The 27,569-nt window shown below is 36.2% G+C and overlaps 2 protein-coding genes across 5 annotated transcripts in view; one reads left to right on the top strand and one right to left on the bottom strand.

The window, feature by feature from the left end:
- Window positions 1-3,230: 3,230 nt before the first annotated feature.
- KBTBD3 (kelch repeat and BTB domain containing 3) lies at window positions 3,231-23,613 on the bottom strand. Of its 2 annotated transcripts, none has more exons than XM_001381511.4 (3): window positions 23,292-23,613; window positions 13,933-14,177; window positions 3,231-8,612 (listed from the first exon to the last, which is right to left on the bottom strand). In XM_001381511.4, the coding sequence occupies exons 2-3, from the start codon at window positions 14,151-14,153 to the stop codon at window positions 7,007-7,009; spliced, it is 1,827 nt and encodes a 608-aa protein (XP_001381548.2). In that variant the 5' UTR covers window positions 14,154-14,177; window positions 23,292-23,613; the 3' UTR covers window positions 3,231-7,006. The 2 variants fall into 2 exon arrangements, with proteins under 2 accessions (XP_001381548.2, XP_007494960.2); XM_007494898.3 differs by having other exon boundaries at window positions 23,432-23,613.
- The window catches only part of AASDHPPT (aminoadipate-semialdehyde dehydrogenase-phosphopantetheinyl transferase), a 57,045-nt gene continuing 45,640 nt past the window's right edge, over window positions 16,165-27,569 (top strand). The window contains exons 1-3 of one of the 3 annotated variants that reach the window (XM_016433879.2): window positions 23,779-23,905; window positions 25,443-25,492; window positions 25,689-25,914. In XM_016433879.2, the coding sequence (XP_016289365.2) occupies window positions 25,701-25,914 (214 nt within the window). In that variant the 5' untranslated portion in view covers window positions 23,779-23,905; window positions 25,443-25,492; window positions 25,689-25,700. Of the gene's footprint in view, window positions 16,482-23,639; window positions 23,906-25,442; window positions 25,493-25,688; window positions 25,915-27,569 lie in introns of those variants that run through there. The other 2 variants (XM_056794445.1, XM_001381505.4) reach the window with 2 other exon arrangements.

Below are 27,569 nucleotides of genomic sequence, written 5' to 3'. Positions count from 1 at the left end.
ATTTATCTTGCTTATGGTTTATCTAATTTATGGGTACTCACTTTATTTTTAATTTTTTGCTGCTATAGAAAGTGTCACTATGAATATTTTCATATAAATATTGACTATTTATGTCTTTGGCCTCTAAAATATGCATGTCCAGTAAGGGTTAGCTGAGTCAAAGGATATGAATAATTTAACCAATCATATTTATCATATACTTTAATTTCATCTTATAGAATGGTTGTATTAATTCATAGTTCATGACTATATTTGGGACAATCTTCTAGTGGGTGATTTTCTTAAGTATGGGAAATATATATTTTGTTGCTGGGGACTCTTCTACTTGCTACCAATCTGCCCTAATAATCTAACTAGAACTGTGACCTCTGGACCTATGGAACTCACAAAATCTCCTCCAAGCTTGGAAGAGTCCAACATGGATTAAATCTTAATTTGTCTATGATTACAAAAGAACAAACACAAAAGAAGTAACTGAAATCCAAGACATATATCTGAATGGCTTTTGCTTTAAATACCATGTGCTCACAGCTACATTGGCTGGAATGGTGATAGGGAAACCTATTCATTCTCACTCTACCACATCGTTGAAACAATTCTCACATGTTAACAATAAGGGGGAAATAGACATTTTTTAACCACCTGTAACACATCATAAACATTCTTTCATTTGACCCTTACAACAACCTGAGGATATTTCTTTTATGTTATTCAGTGGTTTCAGTCATATCTGACTCTTTATGATCCTATTTTGGATTTTCTTGGCAAAGGTACTGAATTGGCTTGCCATTTCCTTCTTCAGCTCACTCTTACAGATGAGAAAAATGAGATAAACAGGATTAAGTGATTTTGACAGGGTCACATGGTGTGAAGTTTAGATTTACTCCACCCTGTTTAGTCTTACAAAACAGGAATGTCTACACCCACACTTAAGGATTAAGTATTGAGAAGGATGGCCTGTGAGAGACATTGTGCTAGCAAATGACAAATTAGAAACAACTGACAGACCCCTGGGCTGTCCTAAGTCAAGCTTAAGCTACCATTGGTACATGTGAGACACAGGAAAGTGATGTAAAAACGGTCTATATATTTTGCGTCACTTCCTCTCTCGGGAGCTTTTCACAGAGAAATGGCTCTGGCGGCTGTGTGCTGAGCCTCTTGGCATCTTGGTGTGGCAGAAGCTATCATCCGGGTTTGGCGGTGAGAGTCCTTGATACACTACCAGGGGAAGTTTAGTAACCTAGTTCAGGTGAGGTGTCTTCTCTGAGCTCTCTCGGAGTTTAAGTTGATTCTTTTCTCTTTTACCTTCCAAAACTAGTGTTTTGATTAGGAAGCCTTTAATCTTCTAAAGAGACCTCGTGGCAGAGGTCTTTGAACTCCCCCTGGCACAGGCTAGGTGAGAGAAATCCTATATCCTTTCCTTCTCTCTTCTTCTTAATTCCTTCCCTCTATATTAATTAAATGACCATAAAATTTCCAAACCGACTTGAATATTTTATTTGTGATTTTCCCTGGCAACCACTTAAATTTAGATTAAATCACAATCGTACAATGGCTAGCAAGTATCTGAGGCTAGATTTGAATTTGGTTCTTCCTGGTTCCAGGTCCAACATTAGGTGCTGCATAACCTAACTGCTTCTGTAGTGAGGAAATAGAATTCTGAGTATAAGGATATTCACTTGTAAATATCCATTTAGTCACCAGTTCTTCCTGCTTAACAACTGCTAAAAAAAGACTTCTTTCAAAGTGCAAGACTTTGTGGGGATTGGAGGGAGAAAAATAAATGAATGCCTGACAAATGGTCTCCTACAGTCAAATAGAGCCAGGAAGTATACCTCTGAGATACTCCATGGGATGGCCCAGATACCTTTATATATATGTTGACTCTTCTTATAGGATATTTTTTTCTTGAGGCCAGAAATTATTTTATTTTGTCTTTGTACTTCTAGTCCATAGCAGAGTTCCTGTCACACAGTAGGAAGATAATGAATATTTGTTGAATGGTGGTAGATCAAGGACTTCATTAAAGAACAGAAAAGATATGGACTACTCATGAACCAAGAGGAAAGGGTAAAACGATGGATAACTTAAGTAATGCACTGGTACCCAAAATATATAAAAAGAAGCTAAAATATCTGGATATCAGGGATTCTTTTATAGAGAATTTAGAGGAGCTTCTGAATATGCCATATAGAAGGAGGCTAGGTAATGCCCAATATCTTATATTATTAGCCCAAGAATATATTTAAGTTCAAAATCTAACTAAACTCTTTATTGGGAAGGTTTTTTAATACATATTAGGAATTGTTTCCAACTTTTTCAAGGGTATAAATGGGTTTTTATATACATGCTTACATCATTTTCAGCAATCCATTAAGAAAAGAACAAGTGTCTAGGAGGAGAGGGGGGATTAACAGTGAGTGAAAAGTCAAAGATAACAAGGGAATTGATAACAGGAACTGCTGGAAGAGATAGTGTTGTCCTTGACAAAAATAGAGAAGTTTAGAAGAAACATGGTTTAGGGAGAAAAATAATGTGATGAGAATCTGCAACAAAAAATCAATCACAATTCATTCTCATCTGCACAGTTGTTCTGGGTATCCAGGGTGCAAAGAAAGCACTGTAGGTATAACAGTTAAATTAGTTTCTCTAATAAAAGTATTATATTTTATGAGGTTTATTAAGATTATTAGAAATCAAGGAAATAAGAAAATACAAATAAGAAAAGCACATGCCAAGGGCTGAATAGCCCATTCACAGTCACTTACTCTACATCTTGCATGCCAGGTAGAGAGACGTGTGTGCTTAGAAGTGGAAGAAGAGCCTCTTGGGAGGCAGAGAGACCTTTAAATAAAAATTGTGTTCTCATACTCAGGTGAGATTATAGGGAATTCTGGGAAGCTCCAAGGACTTCTGGGGATTGGAGTCTTGGGTTCAAATCTCCATTTTTACATAGGAGAGGTTTGTAGCTTGCACCATTAGCCCCAAGGCCAGCTACCTGCCAGAAGGAAAAGAATTGGAAAATATTATAATAGTCAAAGGGGATGGTCTAATTGTGTTGGAACCAAGCCCAACATTTGGCTATTTTGGGAAGGTAGGTTGTAAAACATCTTCCTATTCTCTGATGGTTTATCTGTTAGGGTCATGGTATGGCAAGGCAGGGATAGGGTCCATGCTTTGGAAAAATCAATGATATAAACAATAAAGAATTTCAAATAACTTAGACAAAAGCCTCTCAAGCCAGTTTTATTAATGTGTAAAATTCTGCATACTTTATATCCTTGACTTTGTTGAATTCAAATTTTAAATTGCACAGAAAAATAGGACACATGCTTCTTCTATACATATAAATTATAACATGATAGCAATCTAAAGTGTAAAATCCTGCCATGTATCAAAATAGTTTCCTTCTTATATAGAAAGAAGTTGCATAATTATATACATGAAAGTTTGTGTAACACACAACATACAAAAGCCCACATTCAGTCACAATAGGACATGCAAATTCTGAGTGTGCATTTTGCTCTTAGAGAAGCAACATAATAAAGTCATGGACCAGACATAGAATTTGGAGTTAGGAAGACCTGGATTCAAATTTATTTCAAACATTTACTAGCTATGGGCCACAGGCAATTCATTTTACTTCTCTATGCCAGAAGATGTCAATGACTCTAAGATCTACTATCTCATTTAAACATCAAAAAGAAAGTGCGTATTCATGGCTAATAGGATTTGTACCTTTGAATTATTTTTCTCATTTGTGTTGAAATGAATAGTTTATATATTTTAGCCTAGATCCTCTAGGAAGCAGTGATATGAATTAGTGAGACAATAGGCCAGAAAACAATATTATATAGTTTTACCTAGTGCCAAATGAACATGCTTTGTCATTAACAGGAATAATTATATTCACAATACCATATGGAGCATAGTTATTCTCAAGATGTGAAACTTCTTATCAAAGTTCAAATTAGAGTATTTATAATTTTAGGAAATGCTAATTCATTAATGTCTTACTTATTCAGAGAGCGGACCTCATTCAAGCCAGAGGCAGAGCTGGGAATCAAGCAAATTTCCTTAAAGAAAAATAGCTAATAGAAAACTCATGCACTTTTTCTCCATGAGAGGTATAGAGCTATCCTTAGGCAGGGGTACATTAGAATTATACCCGAAACGAAACCAATCTTTGATCAGTCACGGGCAGCAGGTGAGAAACTGCAAGGGCCAGGGCTACTGGAACCAGAAGCCCTGAAAAAAGCATCGCTAACAGGCAAGGAAGGGTATGGCACCATTCCATACATTTCAGTAACTCATCCAGGTGTCATTCCCTCATAGGACAGTTTATAGCAATGACACTGAGGCAACAGCTCAAGAAAAATTTGGACCTACAATTTCACTGCATAGGAAACTTCACGGTAAGGAAACTTCCTCTGACAACCCAGATCAACAAGTGTTCTGCAACCTTTAATCTATTTTAGAAGATTTGTCTCAGAGGTTACCTGCTTCGTTGCCCAGTGTCACATAATTAGCGTGTCAGAAGACCCAAACCAAAGTCAGCCTGACTCCAATGCTGTACCTCAAGTCATCAATAAAAGATTATATTCAGAGTAGTGAGAGATTAAGACATAATATATGTAATATATTATGGGAAATATGTAATACACTTTAGGAAGATTTCTATAAAGAAGGCTAACATAAAAATAATCTGGTGCTTAAAGAAATAAATATTTCATTCATCCAGAAAATTTACCTATGAGAAACAACTCAAATAATATTAGTTAAATGAGGTATATGGCATTGTACTTCATTTTAAAATATATCTCCTCTTGATAAAGGTGGAAGGGAACCTGAGATTTTGTTTATTTTCTAGGCTACATTCAATATTTATTTTCCAACCAATGTTAAGCCTAGGGAAAATTTCCATTAACCTCAACTGAATGATCACTAAAATAAACTATCTAAGCTTTTGCAGGAAACTGGATAAATTAAATAGCAAGTGGAAAGTATTGGATCTTGATTCAGGAAGACAAGCTCAAATCCTGTCACTGACATTACTAGCTGCATGTTGGAGGGGTCATTTAATCTATTTCCAAAAAAAAATATCTATAAGGCTCAAATGAAATAGAATTGTGAAGTCTTTGTAAACTTTAAAAGCACTATATAAAATAATTATTACTAAACTCAAGCAACAAACTATCCTATTCTTGCTATTTCACTTTGCTCCAATTGTTAAAGAAAATTAAGTTTGGAAGAAGGAGCCATGTGTAGCATATTTTGACACATTTTATGAACCCATTGCAAAATCATGCACTTCAAATATTGGATGCACAAATATCCCTATCCCCCAGGAAGCTTTGGATAATCATGATTAGGAAAAGAAGTTATTACTAAAATAGAATATTTCAGGTTCTATCAAAGAGTGAAATACTTTATGAAGTAAATTTTTTAACAAAATTCCATGGTCAGTTTTAAATAAAGGACTAAATGTTAGCTCTGCATTACAAAATGAATCTAAAAAAAATCTGTACTTTCTGTCTTACTGACAACTTTAAGACAGAAGGGCAAGGGCTAAGCAAATGGGGCTAAGTGATTTGCCTAGAGTCACATAGCTATTAGTATCTGAGTTCAAATTTAAACCTAGGTCCTCCTGACTCCAAACCTGATGATCTATCTACTATGCCACTTGGTGGCCCTATAATGAACACCTGGGAAATATATTTTTGAAAAAAATAAAAAAGCAAGTTCACAGTTTTATATAGGATCTGCTTTTTTTAATATATTGAAATGTTCATGATTATCCATGTTTAAATTCATAATAAAAAGAAAAATCAAAACTAATAGGTACCAAAAATTCATGGTAAAATAACTAATGAAATACATTTTGATTAAAAAAATGTGTGTGTGTGACCTTGGACAAGTAACCACATTTTTGAGCCTCATTTATAAAATAAGGGAACTAGACTAGATGGCCTTTAAGGTTCCTGTCAGCTCTAGATCTATGATCCTATGTACAAATCAAATATGTAATAACCACAGAACTATGTAGATGTTTTAAAAAAATCCCTTGCTTCCAAATTGAGAATGTTAAATATATATCAATAATCACAATCTCTGCAAATTAAAATGCTTACATAGTAAACATTCTTTTACTCAGTATTCTCACTCACTAACCAGACATCATTCTGAATTAGCTCTGTTTATGACCACATAAAATAATCTCTCATGGCAATAGCATTGGAGTCCAAAGGAAGCATATAGAATTGTTTCCTTACAAACATCCAAAATAACTGTTCTTCACTCCTCCCATCCCCAATCCCCTGGGACTCTCCAGAGCCTTCTTGCTTTTTTCCTAAGGAAAAGACAGAAATTTAAGCAATGCCACTTTTTTATATTTTATATAACATCATACTACATTTCACCTGTTTTTAAAATTACCTAGATGGTTTGTTTTCTTCTAATAACCAAGGTCCATTAGCTTTGGTTTTTATTATACTTTAAACAAAATTCCATAGATTAAGTATTTAAATCATTATACTATCCAAACTGAAGACTTTGGTATACATAAAAGTCTTTCAAGCAGACTCGTGAATCCTCAGAGTAAGATTAAATTATTATAAGCAATGTTTTAATTTTTTTTTCACTACCTCAAAAATCTTTAATTTCCCTGAGTTGATGCTACTTCTATCAATACAGTTTTCAACTCCCTATAACAAAGTAGATCGTCTGTGGTCACACCCGATATTTTGCTATTAAATTTTTTTTCTGTTTTCTATATTCTTAGAGAACTTATAACTACACTGCATGCATGTAATACATACATATACACATGTACTTGTATGCATGTACATATAAATGCCATACACCTTTATGAATTCATATGGTAACTCCCAGTTAACCATAGTTTTTAAGCATGTCCAAGACTTTCTCCAATAATGCCAAATAGCAGAGTATACTGTAAATGTCTTTTGGAACTGAAATAGTTTTAAAGAGATTCTTCTACGTGCTGTTAATATAAATATGCAGAAAACCAAGGGTCCCTGTATTTATTGAACTGAATCACTTGGCAGTAAAATTCAGTTAATGCCTTTGGCATCGGTGACACTTCTTCCCACTCAGATCTGTTGCTGTGGTAGACCTGTACTTCATCTGTAATTTCATCTGGAGCATAATCACCACCTAATATGTAAATTTTATCTTCAATTCCAACAGCACCTGCATTAAATCCCGCACATTCAAAAGATCCTTCTCCTTTCCAAACACAAGTATCTGGACAAAAACTATAAACTTTATAGGTAGAAAGGTCACATATGTACAGTGTGGAATTTACTGGCACTGCCTTGATTAATGTGGCATGAAAAAACTGGCCAAATTCTGCTACTAGTTCAGACCACTGATCAAATGTGACATTATATTTAAAAAAACAATCAAGAGATGGGTTAAAGGCATCAGTAATCTCTACTTCAGATCCAAGAACATAAATCACATTTTGGCATGCACTTGCTTCTGGATAGTATATTCCTCTAGGTAACTGGCTTACTGATAACCATTCTTTGGAAAGAGGATTATAGGAGTCAACATCCAAAAGACTTTTAATTCCCCGAGCTCCTCTAGTCTTTCCACCTATAACAAACAATTTATTGAGAGCCACAACTGATGTGTGCATGGTTCTTGGTTTTTTCATTGCTGATACTAAGAAGAAGTCATTCTTGACTGGGCAGTAGCACCAAGTCTGGTCAGTGGCATCATGATATGACTCGGCAATATGAAGTCGGACAGTTCTGCAACATTTCCCTTTGCAACCACCCGTCATGAATATTTTCTCTCCATAACTAGATAGACTAGAACCTGGCAAATCAATCATGTGTGTCTGTGGCAGCACTTTCCATTTATCTGTTTTAATATTGTAGCAAAATGTGTGCTGGTTTTCTCCTGTTTCCTCAGTTTTATGAACAAATATATATTTTTCAGTTGTGGATGGACGTGCATCTGGGAAGAGTCCACTAGAACGCTGCACACATTTAATTGCATCCCTAATTATGTCAAAACACTTAGTGCTTTTAAGTAAATGATCTTCAGAGAGCAGGCAGTCCTGAAGAGTCTCCTCAGATAACTGATGTAAGCGTACCTTTTTCATCAAATGAGCCAGATACTTTTGTCTTGATTCCAAATTATGTTTGGTCCAATTAAGAACTGCTTTCAACACAGATTCTTCTTCAGGGACATTTAATTCATCTGCTTCCAAACATTTTTGTAATACTCCAAAATTTATCTCTAAAAAGTCTGTGGATTTGAGTAGCAGAGAAAAGTGATGCTGTACAAATTTGAGTGCATGGTCAAACAAATGGGAAGCACCATAGCTATCTGATATTGATAACAACTGTAAACAATTGACAAGATCAATACTTTTTATTAAAAAATCACTGCAAGCTTTGGAAAGGAATGAAACTTGAAGAAAGGATGACAACTGGAAGAACATTTCCACATTGTCATCTGTTATTTCTGTTTTTCCAGTATAGGCATAATCAAGAAAAGCTTTCACTGCTTTGGGGGACAAATTACTAATGGTAACACTTCCATCATCTCGTTCTTTCATGTTTACTTCAAACATAGCCCTGTAAAAACAAAAGTAAATGACATATGATTAGAATAGAATATTTTCTTTCTTTTTGGCCTTTACACTGATCTTAAGGAGATTTAAAGTCATAAGGAATAAATCTTTGAACATGTTAGTTTAATTACTTTTAACATATAGATTATTTGAATGCAAATAGTGCCTGGCACATAATAGATGTTTAATATGTGTTTACTGGTTGATTATTTATCCAGTTATATATATATATATATATATATATACACACACACACACACACACACACACACACACACATATTTTTCACATATATAAATAATGTATGTAGATGTGTATGAGAAAGAAACCCACACCTTCTGCTGATTAATTTTTCCAACTGTAACAACTCAGGAAAACTTACTTAGTGGGAATATAAGTTGATAGGAAGTGTTATACAGGGGGCAAAATTAGATTTGGAATTAGAAAACCTTGAGTTAGGCTTTTTGCTCTAATAGTTACTAATTTCCTTAGTTTTGTCTCCTGTAAAATGATGATACCAAGCATATGAGATTTTTTCCCAAGGAAAATGCTTTGTACAATGGGAGAATTTGTCCATTATCACTTGAATATATGTCCTAATGAATTTATGGCATTAAGAGTTCAGAATTTGTGCTATTTTATTCCGAGACCACATGTGGAATTCTTTCCATTAGGGATGTTCAGGAGGAAGACAGCTTTCTTTGAATACTATATAGGAAATAATAAAAACAGGAATCAAATTTGAAATAGTTACAAATGTTCATGAGATCATAAATTTAGAGCATAAGGAAACCTTAGTTATCTAATCCAACTCCCTCATTTTATAAATGAAGTGGCTTTTTCAGTTTCACACAGGTTAAAAGAGAAGATTCAGGATTGAAATGTCTATTTTTTAACTCATAATTATGATAATGATATAACTAACTCCTCAATAATGTCAAGTAGTAGTTTATTACCTAATATAGTATATATTACTTTTTTCATTTAAATTTATAAATGTCTTCACCTTTAATCTACATATACATTTATTGAAATATTCTGGATAGTTAATGAATAGTGATAAGTATTGTAATAATTTCTATTTTGGTATATGTCAGAAGTGATTTGGTTTTGCTTCTAATTACTAACATACCTAGGAATAATCTAATAATTCTCATTCTCTCTGAAGATTAAATTTGGGACTCTTGTAATCTTTTTTACTAGGGAGACTATGTCTGGTAGATTACTTGAGGTCAGGAGTTTTAAGCTTCAGTGGACTAAAGCAAATTGGGTATCCACACTAAATCTGACACTAATATAGTAAATTTCTGAAAGCAGAAGGCCATCATGTAGCCTGAGGAGAGATCAGCTGGCTAAGATTGGAAGCAGAAGGTAAAAGCTTCCATGCTCATAAGTGGTGATGTGAGGTCCTTAAGTAGCTATAGAATCTGGATGAGACAAGGAGACTCAGTCATTGTTCCTCCCTCCTGTGGCCCCCAAAAGATAAAATGTAATTAAATATAGAGTACAAGCCTTCATAATATATATATATATATATATATATATTTATTATTCATAAATGAACAGCTTTGAATGATGTATGATTCCTTTAAAAATTAATATCACATTTATAATAACACTATGTAATTTGTTTTTAGGATACTTTTTGTTTTACTTAAGACAAAATCTTTGCTCCTCAACTGCCACTGGTTCTCTTTCAGTCCTCATTCCAGGGGTCCAAATTTTCCCTGCTTCCATCCTTATACTCTGTGATTAAAAATAGGTAGGCTCCACCCTCCAATTTAATTATTTAAATATATTATCTTATTTTTATTTCTTGTTTTTATATTATATTAATTTCTGAATATGGCTCCCCTGCTCAAAGACTATAATAAAGATTTTAAAGAGAAAGAAAAAAGTAGTTAAAAAAATAAGACATTGACTGACTGTGTCTCCCGATATTATGTGTTCATATCCTTCCCCTACCCCTCACCAACAACTTTGAAATGAAGGGAGGAAGGTACAGTTTGTCAACTGTTTTCCAAGGCTAAGTTTAATCATTATAATACCATCATCTTCAGTTTTTTTATGTTATTGTTAATGTTATTTTATGTTATATGTTATATTTATATGTTATTATTATATATTATATGTTATTTATATGTTATTTTTTGTTATGTTATTTTTTATGTTATGTTATTTTTACTTACACTGCATATATTGCTTTGTTCCTTCTGGTAACAGATCTGCTTTAAAGGTGTGGAAGCAGAATGGGGTGAGGGGACAACAACTGTATGCCTATTATAGACTAAAGCCCAAATATGTGTTTATAAGTAATTAATAAATAAATTCAAGTCCAGGCTAGTGAAGTGAATAGATGAAGATACCAGGTGAATCTCTTCCTGAAATAAGACCATTACATGGTGAGTTCCTGTGCAGGTTATACAACTTCTGCTCACAAATCCTTCTAGGCTACCTATACCAACTTCCTCTCTCATTCTTTACAATTTTCTCAATTCCCTCAGAGTATAATTTAGTATCCTGCTTCACCAATAACATAGAGGTCATCCAATGAGATATTCATCAGATTCCCTATTCCACTCCTCACCTAACTTATTGGTCTTTTGCAGTTAATACTTTTGCGCTTGGGGGTGGGAGATGAGAGAAGTGTCTTCCCAGCGCTGGAGATGATTGGGGTATTCAATATGTAAAGTGGCCAAAGAGCATAAAGATAAAGTATTTCTAAAAATTAGTGCAATACTAAGACATTAGATGTTTATTTCAATCTAAAATGGGAGAATCTGCTTGTTCTTTGACTTTCTCTAGAAAACATACTAATACATTACCTGAAAAAATAAGAAGGCAAAGAGAATACCAATGCACTAAATAATTTAATAAGTAATAGGTACAGCAGGAAAAAAATCAGAGAGTAGGCAGAGGAAGTGAATTATTATTTTTTGGGGAAAAGACTCATTTATAAGTCCCTATCATTACTGTTAGGAAAATACAAAGAAACCTTTCTCTAATGAGTAAAAAAGACGTGTGAGTGAGTGTGTGTGTGTGCATGTGTGCAGTGATGGGTCAGAACTTGGGAGTAAAGGTGCATGAGAAGCTTTAAATTCCTCCCCCTTCTTTGGGACAGTAAAAGAGCAGAGGTCATCACACTGAAGATCAGAGGATAGAGTTATAATAGAACCTATCTTGTATAAAGGATTATCTTTAGGGCATGTAGTAAGTGAATAATAAATATTTGTTGACTATTTGACTAAAATATGGAGGGAGGGTAGAACTGTAATGAAGTTGGAAAGGTAGCATCTAGATTATGGAGCCACATATGGTAGCTTAAACTTTGTTCAGTAGGTAATTGAGAAAATTCCTAAAGATTTTGTTATCTAGGAGTGACATGATAAAATCTTTGGATAAAAATTATTCTGGCTCTAGTCTGAAAGAGAGATTGAAATGGAAAGAACTTAGAAGCAGGAAGACAGGTAAACAGCTTTTACAAGAGTTAAGGTGAATGGCATTAAAGGACTTTTATTTTAATAATATAAATGGGAAGAAGGGAGGAAAATGATTGGGGAGATATGCAGAAATGGAATCAACTGGCACTGGGAACTGATTGGATATAGGAGAAGAAGAGCAGGATAAAGTCACCCTACAGAGGTATAAAGGAGTGAGAAAGCTGTCTTGCAAGAATTTCTGTTGAGGTGCGCATAAAGGCAGGGTTTGAGCACTTGGAAAAATTAGTTTCTATGAGGTGTGGCATAGATCTTGGTACTAATTTCTGTTATATGATGAAGTGGTTGGTTAGACAGAATGACAAGGCTCAGAGAAGTAGTACAGAGATTCATAGGTTCAAAGGGAAGGTAATATGGTATGAATATAGATAAAGGAAAGGTGAAAAGATAAAGAAGAGATTTGGTCTCTGGACTAGAATCATTAAATACTTCTCATTATGTCCCATGACTTCATCAAGACAGCATTTAGAGGGGGTAGCTGGGTGGCTCAGTGGATTGAGAGCCAGGCCTAGACATGGGAGGTCCTAGGTTCAAATCTGGCCTCAGACATTTCCTAGTTGTGTGACCCTGGGCAAGCCACTTAACCTCCATTGCCTAGCCCTTACCACTCTTCTGCCTTGGAGCCAATATACAATATTGACTCAAAGATGGAAGATAAGGGTTTAAAAAAAAAACAAACCAAAAAACAGCATTTAGAGAACAGACTTTAGGGAATTCTTAAAGGAGTAAGAAATAAGAAAGGGTAGAATGAAAACATTGCATTTTATAAATGGATGTTACAAATAAATATGGAGAGAAAAATTTGATTGGGGAGGAGGATTAGGCATCCAACTTTTATCTGAACTGGGAAATCAAAGTAAAACAAGCAAAACAGAGAAAAAAGAGAGTTTGAGATCAAGGAGTGAAATGGGTAGGAAGGAGAATTTCAGGGAGATTAGGTTCAGAATTGGATAAAAAAAGAATGAGACCAAAAAAAGGAGACCAAGCACTGATTTAAAAGAAGATTTTATATATATATATATAAAGATATGTGGTTGACTATAAGAACAAGACTGGAAAGACAGTTCCATTGGTATTAGGAACTTTTCTTAGAGGAAACTTTCTAGATCAATGTGAGTTTTCATCTCCTCATTAATTTATAGACTTAGAGAGCCAGCTAGAGGTTAACTGATTTGCTTAGGTTCATAAAACCAGTAGATATTAAGGGCAGGACTGAAATCCATGTCTTCTTGACTTCACAGCCAGCTATTGATAAACTATTCCACAAAGCTCGTTTATGCAAGCCTCTGAAAAACTAGAACATAACGATGAAAAAATTAAAAAAGCTTATTTTTAAAAACATAAACAAAATCCACAAATTGGTAACAAACTTTATCAGCAAAAAGAAAAAGGAAAATAAAATTATGAAAACAAAAATATAGACTTTAATTCATTGCAAATTAAATAAACAACAATTAATGCCTGCTTCCAAATTCTGAGATATGTTGTCTTATTTCTTTCATGTACCAAATGCCTGAAAAGATTATTTGTTAGATGCACCAACCTTCTAAGAGTATCTGTTGGCAGCTGGCAGAATTTTATACTTAGGAACTAGGAAGACATAATTACTTTTAACAAAGATAGAAACTACTAACGAAGGTAAATATTACAATATATAATCTTGATTACATCTTTGGAGCCCTTTTTATCAAGGACTGCAAATAATCAGAGAACACATCATCCTTTGATGAAGAGAGGATATATTTAAAACTTTATAAAATGTGGACTTCATAATGTGAATTATTTACATTATCCAGTTTAAATTTGAATTATAAAGAAACGATTTACCTGAAAAAGTCACTGCATGCTGCTAATACACAACGATGGCAAGGGATTATTTCATCTTTTACAATTATCTTAAAATCATAAAAGACATTTTTCTCTCTAAAATTCTGCAGCACATTTAAGATTTTCTGCCCATGTTCTTCAGCCACAAGAGAGTTGCTTTTCTTATCAGGTGGAATTCCATTACACATGGCCCATCGAAGAGAATTCTGTGAGCAGTCCATGTCTAATATAAGCTGTCCTTAGAACTAAAAAGGAAAAAAATGATTAATTTCATGATAAAATATAACTTTAGAAGTTGTTACTTATTGTCATAATTATATGAAAGTGTCCTAACTATAGCTGAAAGCTAATATATGTTGGAGTATATTTCTATGTTAAAACATTTAATTGTAAAACTCTAGGATTTTACTTTATTTTTCCTAAGATATTTAAAAACAATAAAAATTTAATGTTCACATCCATTATTATGGCAAAACACTAATTTGCAAACTTAGAGTATTTTAGCATTATTCTAATAATAAAACCTGAACATGCAAAGATTCAAATCTTTTTCTTCTGGAAGGTTAAAGAAGTAGCTTGTATATGTATATGTATATGTATATGTATATGTATATGTATATGTATATGTATATGTATATGTATATGTATATGTATGGAATGCACATAAGAAGCTAGGTGGCCCAGTGGATAAAGTGCTATATTTGGAGTCAGGAAGACTATTTGAGTTCAAATATGGTCTCAGATACTTCCTATCTGTATAATTAGTAAGGTTAAATGACCCCAGTTTCTATATCTGTAAACTGAGAACAATAATATCATGTCCCTTCCAGGATAAGGTAAACTGAGATGTCTGGAAACCTCTTTACATACTTTAAAACTCTACAAAAAATGCTAGCAATTATTACTATATTTAATCCATATTCTTTCTCCTCCCCTAAAAATGCCCTGAAATCGTCCATTCCCTAGTCTTTTACTATAGTCTCCAACCTCCATTTGTACCCATGATCCCATTCCCTTTTGCAGATAGCCTCAACAATCATCCTAGCTCTCTCTAATCTTTATTCTCTGCCTCATTTACTGAAAGCTACAGTCTTAGGTCTCTCATTCTTAAAAACTCTCACTTTATATTACCATTTCCAAAGTCTCTTACCCTGTATCTTTTTCTCCCTTTTACAACCATATAGCTATAAGACTTGTACCCATTTTCTCTTCTCTCACTCACTCCTTATTCCTGTGCAAATGGTTTCTGACTTCTTCGCTCAATGGAAACTTCTCTCCCAAATTCACCAATGACCTCTTAATCCTCAAATCTGATTTTTTCCCCTTCAATTTTACTATTTTTAAAATTTTTTGTCTTTCAACAGAGTTGACCCTCTCTTCCTAGATGCTTTCTCTTCCTGGGATTTTGTGACCCTGCACTCTCTTGGTTAGGCACCTGTCTGTGACAAGGCAGTAAATGGTTAATTACTGTAAGAATGAGTGCATGGGAGATTTTTGGAACCCTGGCATCAGGGTTGAAGCAGAGTCTGTGCCAGTTGGAAAGAGCAAAGGATTCTGGGAAGAGAAGGGACCTGGGAGAGTTCTAAGGAGCTTCTGGGGGCTTTTGGGCTGAGTCCTTGACCTGAGAAGACTTATTTTTGAGGTTGGGGGTTTCACAGAAAGCCTCCCTGTTCTACTTTCAAGCTTCCTAAAGATCTTTCTTCAATCAAACATCTCCAACCATTTATAATCTGAGAAGATATCTCAGACCCCAAAGCGGGGTGGGGGCCTATGGACTCACAGAAAGTGGAGGCCAGTTCCCTTGTCCTTTCCTGCCTTCCTGCACCTATTCCTTTTTATCATCTTTTAGGCCAAATAGATATAGAAGGTAATAGAGGAATTATTTTAGGTGGGACAGGGTTGATGAAATCTGATGAGCAAAGTTTAACACCATTCAGGCCAAGGATCCTTTAGGAAACAACAGGACAACTTATGCCCTCCTTCCTTTACCCAGTTTACCTGAGATCCTATATTAAACCCTTCATAAAATAGTCAGATTCTTGTCAAGCCTCTTAATATAGTTTGAAAGAGTATACAATATAGAACAAGAGTCGTATACCACAAAGAGTCTCCTGAGGCCACCCCCTTTGAAGCAAGGCCCTGCTAGGGTTTGCCTCTAAACCCTCTCTGTGGGAGAAAAGCTGAGGACATCCTTAGGTATGGTTGATAGGAGAAGCCTGTCTTCAAATCCCCTCCAGCCATTGCCTCAGGGAACTAGTGCTGTAACTGGCAACTGTCTCCCTCAGGGAGGGGGTGAGGGAAACAGAATCTAGCTTTAGTCAAACTTTGACTCTCTCTCATATACTGATCCTGCTTACAGAGACTCTGTACTCCACTGATACACCATCACAATCAGTGGGGAAAACCTTTGTTTTTATTCAAGGCAACTCCATTTTTACAGTACCAAATGACTGGTAGAGAAAACAAATTAGAAGATCACTTCTGGGAAAAGAATTATGAAGAGGTAGGATTTTCATGGAAGAGGTAGGATTGTCAGAGAAGAGAAGAAGGTAAAATAGTTTCATTCTTATCTTTTACAATTTAAATTCTACTTTTCTTTTAAGGTCTTTCTAAACTTTTCTAAACATTTGGTTACCATGAAGAATGTCTGGTTGAATTAAGTCTCTTGTTGATCTTTTCCTCTGAATCATTAGGTATGTGGTATGAAAGCATTATGAAGTGCAAAAAAGCACTAGATTTAGAGTCAGAGAACTGGGTTTTGAATCCCAGCTTTGGTCTGTATTACTTATGTCACTTTAGATAAAATCCAAGCTCACGGGGCTTCAATTTCCTCATTTGTAAAATAAAGGAGTCATACTAAATTACCTTTAAAGCCAATTACTGATCTAAATCCTGTGATTCTACAATTATTAGAGTTGGGCTTCAAGTCTGGGCTTGAACTTCAAGTCAAGCTAATTTCCTTTGTAAAATAAGAAGGCTGAATTTGATGACTGCTAGAGCACCTTTTGGTTACCAATTAATACCAAACGGTTCTCTAAGTTCCAGAGATACAAATATGAAGTTGGATCTTAGCTTTATTATCTGTAAAATGAAGGGGTTGGCATTCCGGAGGCCAATTTGAAATTATGTTCAAAGGGCTTTGAAAGACTGCATGCCCTTTGATCCAGCCATACCGCTGCTGGGTTTGTACTCCAAAGAGATAATAAGGAAAAATACGTGTACAAAAATATTTATAGCCATGCTCTTTGTAGTGGCAAAAAGATGGAAAATGAGGGAGTGTCCATCGATTGGGGAATGGCTGAACAAACTGTGGTATCTGATGGCAATGGAATACTATTGTGTTGTAAGGATTGATGATCTGGAGGATTCCTTTACGAATTGGAAGACCTCCAGGAATTGATATAGAGCTAAAGGAGCAGAACCAGGAGAATGTTGTACACAGAGACTGATGCATTGTGGCACAATTGAAAGTAGTGGACTTCTCTACCAGTGGAAATGCAATGATCCAGGATAATTTTGAGGGACTTATAAGAAAGAACACTATCCACATCCAGAGAGAGAACTGTGTGAGCAGAAACACAGAAGAAAAACATATGATCAATCATGTGGTTTGATGGGGATACGATTGGGGTATTGGCATTACTCTACTAAAAATATGAATAACATGGAAATAGGTTTTAAATATGATATATGTATAACCCAGTGGAATTGCTTGTCAGCTCTGGGGGTGGGGTGGGAAAAATCATTCTAAATAAATAATTAATTAATTAGAAAAAAAGAAAATTAAAAAATGAAGGGATTGGACTTAAAGGCTTCCAAAGACTCTTCCAGCTCCAAATCTAAGATTAATTTTATTAGAGGATGCAACAGTTTGATAGTTATGAAAATATATATTATAGCTCAATAGATATATACAAAATAAATATAGTGTTAGTAAATATTCTAACAACTAGAAGAATCAGGAAAGATCTCTTGAAGAAAGTGGTGTGGGAGTTAAGCCTTGAAAAGAGCTAGGAATTAAATATATATGTGAGGAGGGAAAATATTTCAGGCATGGAGGTAAGAGATTGAATAACAAGTAGGTCAGTTTTTCTAGAGTTTAGAGTTTGTGAAGGGAAACAATACATTAGTAAAAATAAAAAGATACATTGGGGACAGATAGAGAAAGTATTTTAAATGCTAAACAGGGAAGTTTATATTTCATCCTAAAGGCAATGAAGAGCCACTAAAGTTTCCTGATCAAGAAGATGATATGGTCATGCCCATGTTATAAGAATTTCATTTTTGTAGCTATGTGGAGGATGGATTTGGGGGAGGGTAGAGATTGGGGGCAGGGAGACAATTTCTGAGGCTCTTGTAAGAGTCAAGGGGAAAAGTGATGAGGGTCTGGCCTATGGTGATTTAGTTCTGATATAGAAGATATAGAAGAGGCTGTAGAATGCTTAGAGCTTGGTCATACATTATCAAAGATGCCAAGGTCATCAACAGCATCCCGGGTCCTTGCCAGTCATCCTCACTTTTGCTTGTCACTGGATTTTGATGACTCTAGAAGGGTCTTCAGACTTTGTGAAATTCTGTCTCACATAAATGCAGTTCCCCCTACTTCACTGGTTCTCTTTGAAACATAACAAAGAATGGAATGGATGTGAGATGTGCTAAGGAGGTAGAATCCATAAAATTTGGCCATTGATGGGATGAATTGTAAAAGAAAATAAAGATTCAAGGATGACTCCTAGACAGTGGTACTGCTATTAATAGAGAAGTATGGAAGAAGATGGGTTTTGGGGAAAGATAAGCTATCTTTTGGAAATTATTAGTATAGGCAATTGGAGATGTATTATTGGAGTTCAGAAGAGAAATTGGGGCCCTTGGGTTTGCCATAGGGAATATTATATAGATACTGTATCTGAAAAGAAGGCAAGAAATTATCTGATAGGTAAGAAGAGAACTATGATAGAAGACTCATGAAAATCCAAAGGAGAAAGTGTTCAAAAAGATGCATTTGATGTTGAACTCTGGATTGGTCTAGATTACTAATTTTAAAAAGGAAGAGGACTGACAAAAAGCAATTAAATTTAGAAATAAGGAGAACATTAGTGACCTTTTAAGAAAGCATTTTCAATCAGGGAGCTAGGAAACAAGCAAGTCAGATTGCAAAAGGCTGATAAGTGAGTGAGAAGTGAAAAAGTGCAGGCAAACAACTTCTCCTTCCTCCCCACCACTATGGATCTCCATCAGGAATTTATTTGTGAAAGGAAGGAGATAGGATGATACATTAAGTGACTTGCATACAGTCACACAGTTAAGTGTCTGAGATCAGATTTGAACTGAGGAAGATGAGTCTTCCTGACTCCTGACTTCCTGACTCCAAACTCACTCTCCATCCACTACACCTCCTGCTGCTCAAGTTAATGATCCTTACTTTCTGTGATTACAGAAAATCCTCTCCTTTTACTTGAGGATTATATCTTAAACAGTTCTATAGCCCTCACTTTGTCTATAAAAGTGATCTGATACCTAGGAATCTACCTCCCGAGACAAACACAGGAACTATATGAACACAACTACAAAACACTCTCCACACAACTAAAACTAGACTTGAGCAATTGGAAAAACATTAACTGCTCATGGATAGGACGAGCCAATATAATAAAAATGACCATCCTACCCAAACTTATTTATCTATTTAGTGCCATACCCATTGAACTACCAAAATACTTCTTCATTGATTTAGAAAAAACCATAACAAAGTTTATTTGGAAGAACAAAAGATCAAGGATATCCAGGGAAATAATGAAAAAAAACCACATATGATGGGGGCCTTGCAGTCCCTGACCTTAAACTATATTACAAAGCAGCAGTCATCAAAACAATTTGGTACTGGCTAAGAAACAGAAAGGAAGATCAGTGGAATAGACTGGGGGAAGGCGACCTCAGCAAGATAGTATACGATAAACCCAAAGATCCCAGCTTTTGGGACAAAAATCCACTATTCGATAAAAACTGTTGGGAAAATTGGAAGACAGTGTGGGAGAGACTAGGAATAGATCAACACCTCACACCCTACACCAAGATATATTCAAAATGGGTGAGTGACTTAAACATAAAGAAGGAAACCATAAGTAAATTGGGTAAACACAGAATAGTATACATGTCAGACCTTTGGGAGGGGAAAGACTAAAACCAAGCAAGACATAGAAAGAATCACAAAATGTAAAATAAATAATTTTGACTACATCAAATTAAAAAGCTTTTGCACAAACAAAACCAATGTGACTAAAATCAGAAGGGAAACAACAAACTGGGAAAAAATCTTCATAGAAACCTCTGACAAAGGTTTAATTACTCAAATTTATAAAGAGCTAAATCAACTGTACAAAAAATCAAGCCATTCTCCAATTGATAAATGGGCAAGGGACATGGATAGGCAGTTCTCAGATAAAGAAATCAAAACTATTAATAAGCACATGAAGAAGTGTTCTAAATCTCTTATAATCAGAGAGATGCAAATAAAAACAACTCTGAGGTATCACCTCTCACCTAGCAGATTGGCTAACATAACAGCAAAGGAAAGTAATGAATGCTGGAGGGGATGTGGCAAAGTAGGGACATTAATTCATTGCTGGTGGAGTTGTGAATTGATCCAACCATTCTGGAGGGCAATTTGGAACTATGCCCAAAGGGCTACAAAAGAATATCTACCCTTTGATCCAGCCATAGTACTGCTGGGTCTGTACCCCAAAGAGATAATGGACAAAAAGACTTGTACAAAAATATTCATAGCTGAGCTCTTTGTGGTCGCCAAAAACTGGAAAATGAGGGGATGTCCATCATGGGGAATGGCTGAGCAAATTGTGGTATATATTGGTGATGGAATACTATTGTGCTAAAAGGAATAATAAAGTGGAGGAGTTCCTGGAGACTGGAACAACCTCCAGGAAGTGATGCAGAGCGAGAGGAGCAGAACCAGGAGAACATTGTACACAGAGACTAATACACTGTGGTATAATCGAACGTAATGGACTTCTCCATTAGTCACGGTGTAATGTCCCTGAACAATTTGCAGGGATCTAGGAGAAAAAAAAAACACTATTCATAAGCAAAGGATAAACTATGGGATTAGAAACACTGAGGAAAAGCAACTGCCTGAATACAGCAGTTGAGGGGACATGACAGAGGAGAGACTCTAAATGAACACTCTAATGCAAATATTATCAACATAGCAATGGGTTCAAATCAAGAAAACATGTAATGCCCAGTGGATTTACGCGTCGGCTATGGGGGGGTGGGGGGGAGGAAAAGAAAATGATCTATGTCTTTAATGAATAATGCTTGGAAATGATCAAATAAAATAAAAAAAAGAAAAAAAAGTGATCTGAACATAACAAAGATTTCATATTATGCATTGTACATGGGTATATTCGTACTGTAAAGGATAATTTAAGCAACTTCAGTTGAGGTTATTTTATGCCTCTGTATATCTATATATTCTCAGCATATAATCATATTAGATAGGCAGTATTATAATAAGTTGTAATCATAATAGCTTTAATAAGGAATCATTCCAATTATTAACTGTGCATGAGAATCTGTAATCAATAATTACAGTGTGTATAAAATTAATAATAGAATTCCTTGTAGATATCGTTGCCAAGGGGAATGTGTAGATGCCTTCAAAGTAGTCTTATATATATCCAAGAGATTCTGAAGCTGTTAACTCATTTGGTTTTGAAGCTACAGAATGACCTTGGCCAGTCTCATTATCACCATATATGGAATGGAGGGTTATGTAATTTGCCCTAAAAAAAAAAAAAGAAATATCACAAACTTGACCTTCTTGCCAAGAAAGACTCTATTTGGCACACTCCTAAGAAGCCACCCTGCTTTCCAAGGGAAGAGTGACTTTCACAAAAAAAGATCCCACTTGGCAGACCCCCTCTAAACTGAATTCATATAATTCAGCTCATGTAAAAATACAGTTTCAATTCAAAGGCACAAGGTCTCAGGCTATACTGGGGATGCCTGCAGTCTACTGATTAATGTGAGATAGGAGTTCACAGTAAAGTCAGTTTTGCTCAGAAAATTGCCCCCAGTACTTTTCTTTTACAAAACATACACACACACATATATGCTCATTGTACATACAAACACACATATATATTTATAAAATGAAGCAATGTGATTTAATTAATGATGTTATAGGGGAAAGAGGAAAGGAGTCAGGAAACCTGAATTTTAGTCCTAAACTCCCCTTAACCTATGAGACTTCTGGATTCAGAATTTAATCCCTTTGGCTCTCAGGTTACTCAGAAAGTAAAAAGGCAATATTATGAGATGACTTTTATTTCTTTATAGTTCTTTATAGTAATAACATTGCATGTATGTCCACATCACTAAAGTAATTCATTTTAGAACACTTTAATTTCCAAAAAAGATAAAAAGAAAAACAAATCTAAATGCTTTCAAAAGAATTTTAGAAATCTTACAATAATTGTGTAAAAAGGGATAAATAGAAAACAAAATAAAGAACACATAGAAGGAAATGGATGAATTGGGGATAAACACAACTACTAAAGCTATGGCCCAAAAAAGGAAAATGTCATACAGCATTTGTTGCCTAACATAAGAAATTACACACAATTTCTAGAAGAGAGGTTTCCCTGGAAGTTTATGAACTCAAGGAAGAAATTAAGTCACACAAAATAATTCCCTAAAAGATAAATGATATGGACTCTAATTGGGAGACTTGGCTATGATGTTTAAGGATATATAATTTGTACATTATCTAAGGTCAGGAGCAAACTGTCACTCAAAACTTATGCCTCTATTGCAAATAAGGGTCCCTCATGTTCCCTTTGACAGCTCCTAAGTCAAGGTGAAAACCTTTGTGAAATCCACACGTTGCCCCTAGTGGTTTTCCAAATCAGGCAGGAGATGCTCACGAGTAAACATTTTCCTTTCTCAAGGGAAAGGGAGTCTAGGAGAGGAATATGAGCAGCGCACAAGGAGGGGCCAAGGCCGCTCCAATCTCAGCATCTTTAAGAGATGCCCCAGGGTGGCCACCTCCTCAGGGGCGGAAGGACCACTCTCCCAGCTCCAGGCTGTGAATCCACAAAGTCAGGATCTGCAGGGGAGCTTAAAGAGGCCCCCGGATGTGAGCAAAGGCATCCAAAGTCCCAGGGGACTGGAGGCGCAGCCCAAGACAAAGACCATGCCCCTCAGCAGAGGCAGTAGACCTTGCCTCTCCCATTTGGGTCCCCTGGCCAAGGCTAGCCCCACCCTCACCTAAGGGTACCAGGGACCAAAGGAGATCCCTCAGGCCGCTCTTCCCTCCCTTAGGCACCAGGATCATCACCCACCTGCATCTGTAGTCTGTGGTCTCCAGCTTGGCCCGCCCAAACTCCCAGTGGCTTCACTGCTATTGGCATGCCCGGCTGTCAAGCTTGCCTATCCTGGCTCAAGAGTGGTGCAATTTCCCTGCCACTTGGCTTCCACCCACCTCCAAACTTATCACCGGTCCTGGAAGTACCGCCCTTCTCTGGACTCTTAGGAAGTTACTGCAGAGCATCAACTGTTTCCTCCTAGCCCCACCCCCGTTCCCAGCTGTTTTCCTAGAGATGAGAGCAAGGTTAGGATACGCGTTGACGTCACGCCCCCGCAGGCAGCGTTCCTCCGGTGAGGGGCGGAGACGGAATAAATATCGTCTTTACGCTGACGCTCAGAGTGGGGGAACGAGGTCATTATGGGGCCGTGCGTGCGCTTGCGTGCGTGTCCGCCCGCCCCGCCACGAATGATACTTGGTGCACGCGTTTAGTGGTGGGTCCTCCCTATGGAAGGCATACGCTGGGCTTTTCCGTGCGCCGCCTGGCGCCCTAGCCGAGCTGAATGGCTCCTGGCGGCGCGTTCCGTGCAGCCGGAGGAGAAGGATCGCATTGGCCAATTCGTCTTTGCCCGGGACGCCAAGGCAGCCATGGTACCGACGAATCTTTGCTCTTTAAACACTGAGGAGTCGGTGTCAGGAGCGGTGGGCCTCCAAACTAGAGATTTCCACCTGAACCCCTCATCTTTCCTCGATGCCCGAAGCGCAGGGATCTTTAGGAGAACATCAAACTGCTGGCCGGCCCCCCGGTTACTAGAGCAGCTAGTATTAGGGGCCACTTATTGTTATTGTCCAAAATCTATATATTAAGCACCTGCAGCCTTCTGATTTAGTGCCGGAAGTGACCTTAGAGATCATCTAGTGCAACACCATTTCTCAAATGAAGAAACTGAGATTGGGGCACTTGCATAGGTTGCTTTAAATCCAGATCCTTTTCCCTTATGCTCTCCGCTTTTCCTAACCTTTTTCTTTGTTTTCTTTCTGTCAGTCTGGGATTGCTTAATATCCGCCTCTTACTTGATTCAAAGAAGACCTAGATTGTTTAAAGAGTCTCATTGGCTTGGACAACTATTGCTCCTCCATTCCCTCCCCCGTGCTCCCCGAAAGTTAGCACAGATCCTTTTACAGCTGCTACTGAGTTCTCTAGTTTTTAGGTCCTACTTGGTTAATATTGTGATGGAGCTCTGCCTTCTACGGGACTTCAGAATACCTTGCCCATTTTGCATGATCTGGGAAGGGATGGTAGAGATACCTCTTGTCAGTTTGAAAAGTAAAACTGAGGCAGGTATATTCTAAGAATCAGAAAACCAACTCTCAACTTCTGTCATCTATGATTTCATTCATATTTCTAACTCCATCAGTTCAGATTACAAACCTCAATGACTTGATAGTAGTTGTGGGGAAAAAAAAAAACACCCCAAAACACAAAACAAAACTCTTACCCAAGGGCCAGCTCTCTGGGGATAAAACTTAGCTAGTCAAGTCTTGGAGGACTCCTTTTGAGGGTTGTTATTGAAGCACTTCCAACTTGTTAGAATTGGATGAGTTTAAATTCAATTAGACACATGTTTATTAAGCATTGTTGCTATGTGCTGGGAATACTTAGACACAAAAGTAATTATTTCTGCCCTCAAGGAGCTTACTTTATGGGGGCAGGGTAAGAGCACATATCGAGCAGGAAAGGGAAATCATATTTCTAGTAGCGTCACTTATTTTTAAATTAAACATTTAAAATAATAAAAACTTTAATACAAAATAAGCTATTTTTAATCCAATAATGTTTTCAGAATAACTCCTTTTTCTCTTAATTATCTGGTTTTTTACTTATATTTCTGGCATATAAATAAATATTTTTGATAATTTAGAAATTATTTAACCAAAAATGAAAGCAAAAGATGCTAAAGGCATTTTACTTATTAAAATACAATTCAGTGACAGCAAGTAGGAAGAACATTATGGAAGTTACCTCACAGATTCATTATTAGGCTTAGTATTTTATAGCTTTGTCTTTTAGCTTAGTAATGTAAAATGTTTATTGATAATAAGCATTTTAAGGTTGGCAAAGTGCAATACAAATATCTCATTTTATCTTCCTAACAAATTTGAGAAGTAGTTGCTATTTATTTTACAGATAAGGAAACTGAGGGAGGCATGTTTAAGTGATTTGCCCAGGATCACACAGTAAGTATTTTGGACAGAATTTGAACTTCAGTCTTCCTGATTCTAGTTCCAGTGCTCTTATCTCTTTATGCCACCTGCCCTAGAAAATAACATTGTAATAATAAAATATGCCAATATTTGACATGGGGGCATGTAATATAATTGTTCAGTAGTTGTTATTATATACCTTTTTTTTACAGTATCATTTAATTCACAGGCAGGTCGACTGATGATGAGGAAAGTAATTGCAGAAAAATTGAACATCCCTTGGAATAGTATACTTTTGCAGAGAACCTCAAAAGGGAAACCAGTCCTTGTTAATGACTCATTCAGTACTCATCCAAATTTCAACTTTAATATCTCACATCAAGGAGATTATGCAGTTCTTGCAGCTGAACCTAAACTAGAAGTTGGAATTGATATCATGAAGACAACTTTGCCAGGTAATATTCTATTTTTATAGAACAATTTACTTCTCCATTGCTTTCAGATTCCTTAGTCCTAACAATGATCTTGGAGCAAGAAGTTCAATATAGTTATTTTAAATCAATAAAAATATTCCTTTGTTTCTCAGTGTGTAAAAAGTCTTAATAGAGTAGTAGAAAATAAATTCTGGAAGAACAGTTACTCAAACATGATTAATGCTCATTTGCTTAAGAAAAAAGTATGTAACACATTTCATACTTAACTGATGAAATATTTGATAACCATTGATTGCAGCCTTTTCAGCATTTATTTTTTCTTACTAATTTTAAAGAAGAACATATTTTAGTTCTTTGGTTTGTGATGGTATTGATGTCAGTATATACCAGCACAGTCTGTCCATGTCTTCTTACTGGTGCATTTTTTATGCATATTCTTCTGTAAATCTCTACAGCATGTGTGTCTACCCCTAGATTTTTTTCAGGGGACTCTTCCTCTAATTCTTTTGATGTTTTGTGAATACCAGTCAATCACATGGGCTGAGCATCTTCAATTCTTACTATTCTTCAATTTTTTCCATTCATGCATATATTTGATAATGTTTCTTATGCTGCTTCTGCTACAGTTTGTATAAGTTAAGAATTGTTTCATTCATTTTATTTGTATCCTATTGCTAAAAAAGTCAGTCCACAATATGCAATTAAAGAGCTGAAACATGGGTCCAAGCTAATAGTTGTTTATTAAGAGATCTGGCCTTTAACTGATAGAACTCTAGACCTTCTTCACAATCTGAACCCCTTTCTCTGCTCCAAAGTACAAGTTTTATAACTCTCAATTCCCACATGATGCAGAACAAAATGCAAAATTTCATTAGTGGTTCCACAGTCACATTGGGGTTCACATGGTAGCCGACTGGTATAGAATCCACCAGACTATTGGTTAATGGGCCCACAGTTATCCTCCCAATGTTAAGTACTGGGCAGGCAGGCAGAATCCCTCCCAATTATTGGGTAACAATTGATGCCTAAAATAACTAAGGTTTTTTTCATAGGGAATTTCTGTTTCCCTTAGCTCCTCATCTGCAAAATAAGCTGGAGAAGGAAATGGTAAATCACTCTAGTATCTTTGCCAAGAAAACCCCTAATGGGGTCATGAAGAGTTGTTCATTACTGAAAACAGTTGACACCACAAATGTGGTCTGTACTATGCTAAGCAGTGAGGATATACATACAAAAAAAAAGATTCTCCTTGCCCTCAAGGAGCTTACAGTCCCAATGAGGGAAGACAACTGTAGGGTAAATTTAGGGTTGAGACTGAATATAATTTTAATTTGTCTCCAGGGATTTAATTTCTAAAATCCCAATGAAGAACTAAAATCAGAATGGAATTTTATGGTGATTTATTTACAATAGGAGGAAGAAATTAAGAAAGAGAGAGAGGAAAAAGAGATAGTTTAAACTGTTCCAGCTCAGGCTGAACCAAGCAGGAGTTCAAGGCCTTGGCCCACGGGACCTAACCAGAGAGCCAAGGGAAAGGGGAGTTAGTCTTATCACTCACCATGTGACAGTCTCAAGGAAGCAGTCTGAGGGAGCTCTTCCAGGCTTAAGTTCCAGAGTCAACTGGCGCCCAGGACTCCTCAACTCAAAGGCAGTTCTCTACATCACTTCCTGTGTCT

Source organism: Monodelphis domestica, chromosome 4 (assembly GCF_027887165.1).
Source record: "Monodelphis domestica isolate mMonDom1 chromosome 4, mMonDom1.pri, whole genome shotgun sequence".
Taxonomy (NCBI): domain Eukaryota; kingdom Metazoa; phylum Chordata; class Mammalia; order Didelphimorphia; family Didelphidae; genus Monodelphis; species Monodelphis domestica.
The sequence above is the reverse complement of the archived record's forward strand: the minus strand, read 5'-3'. Positions and strand labels throughout refer to the sequence as shown.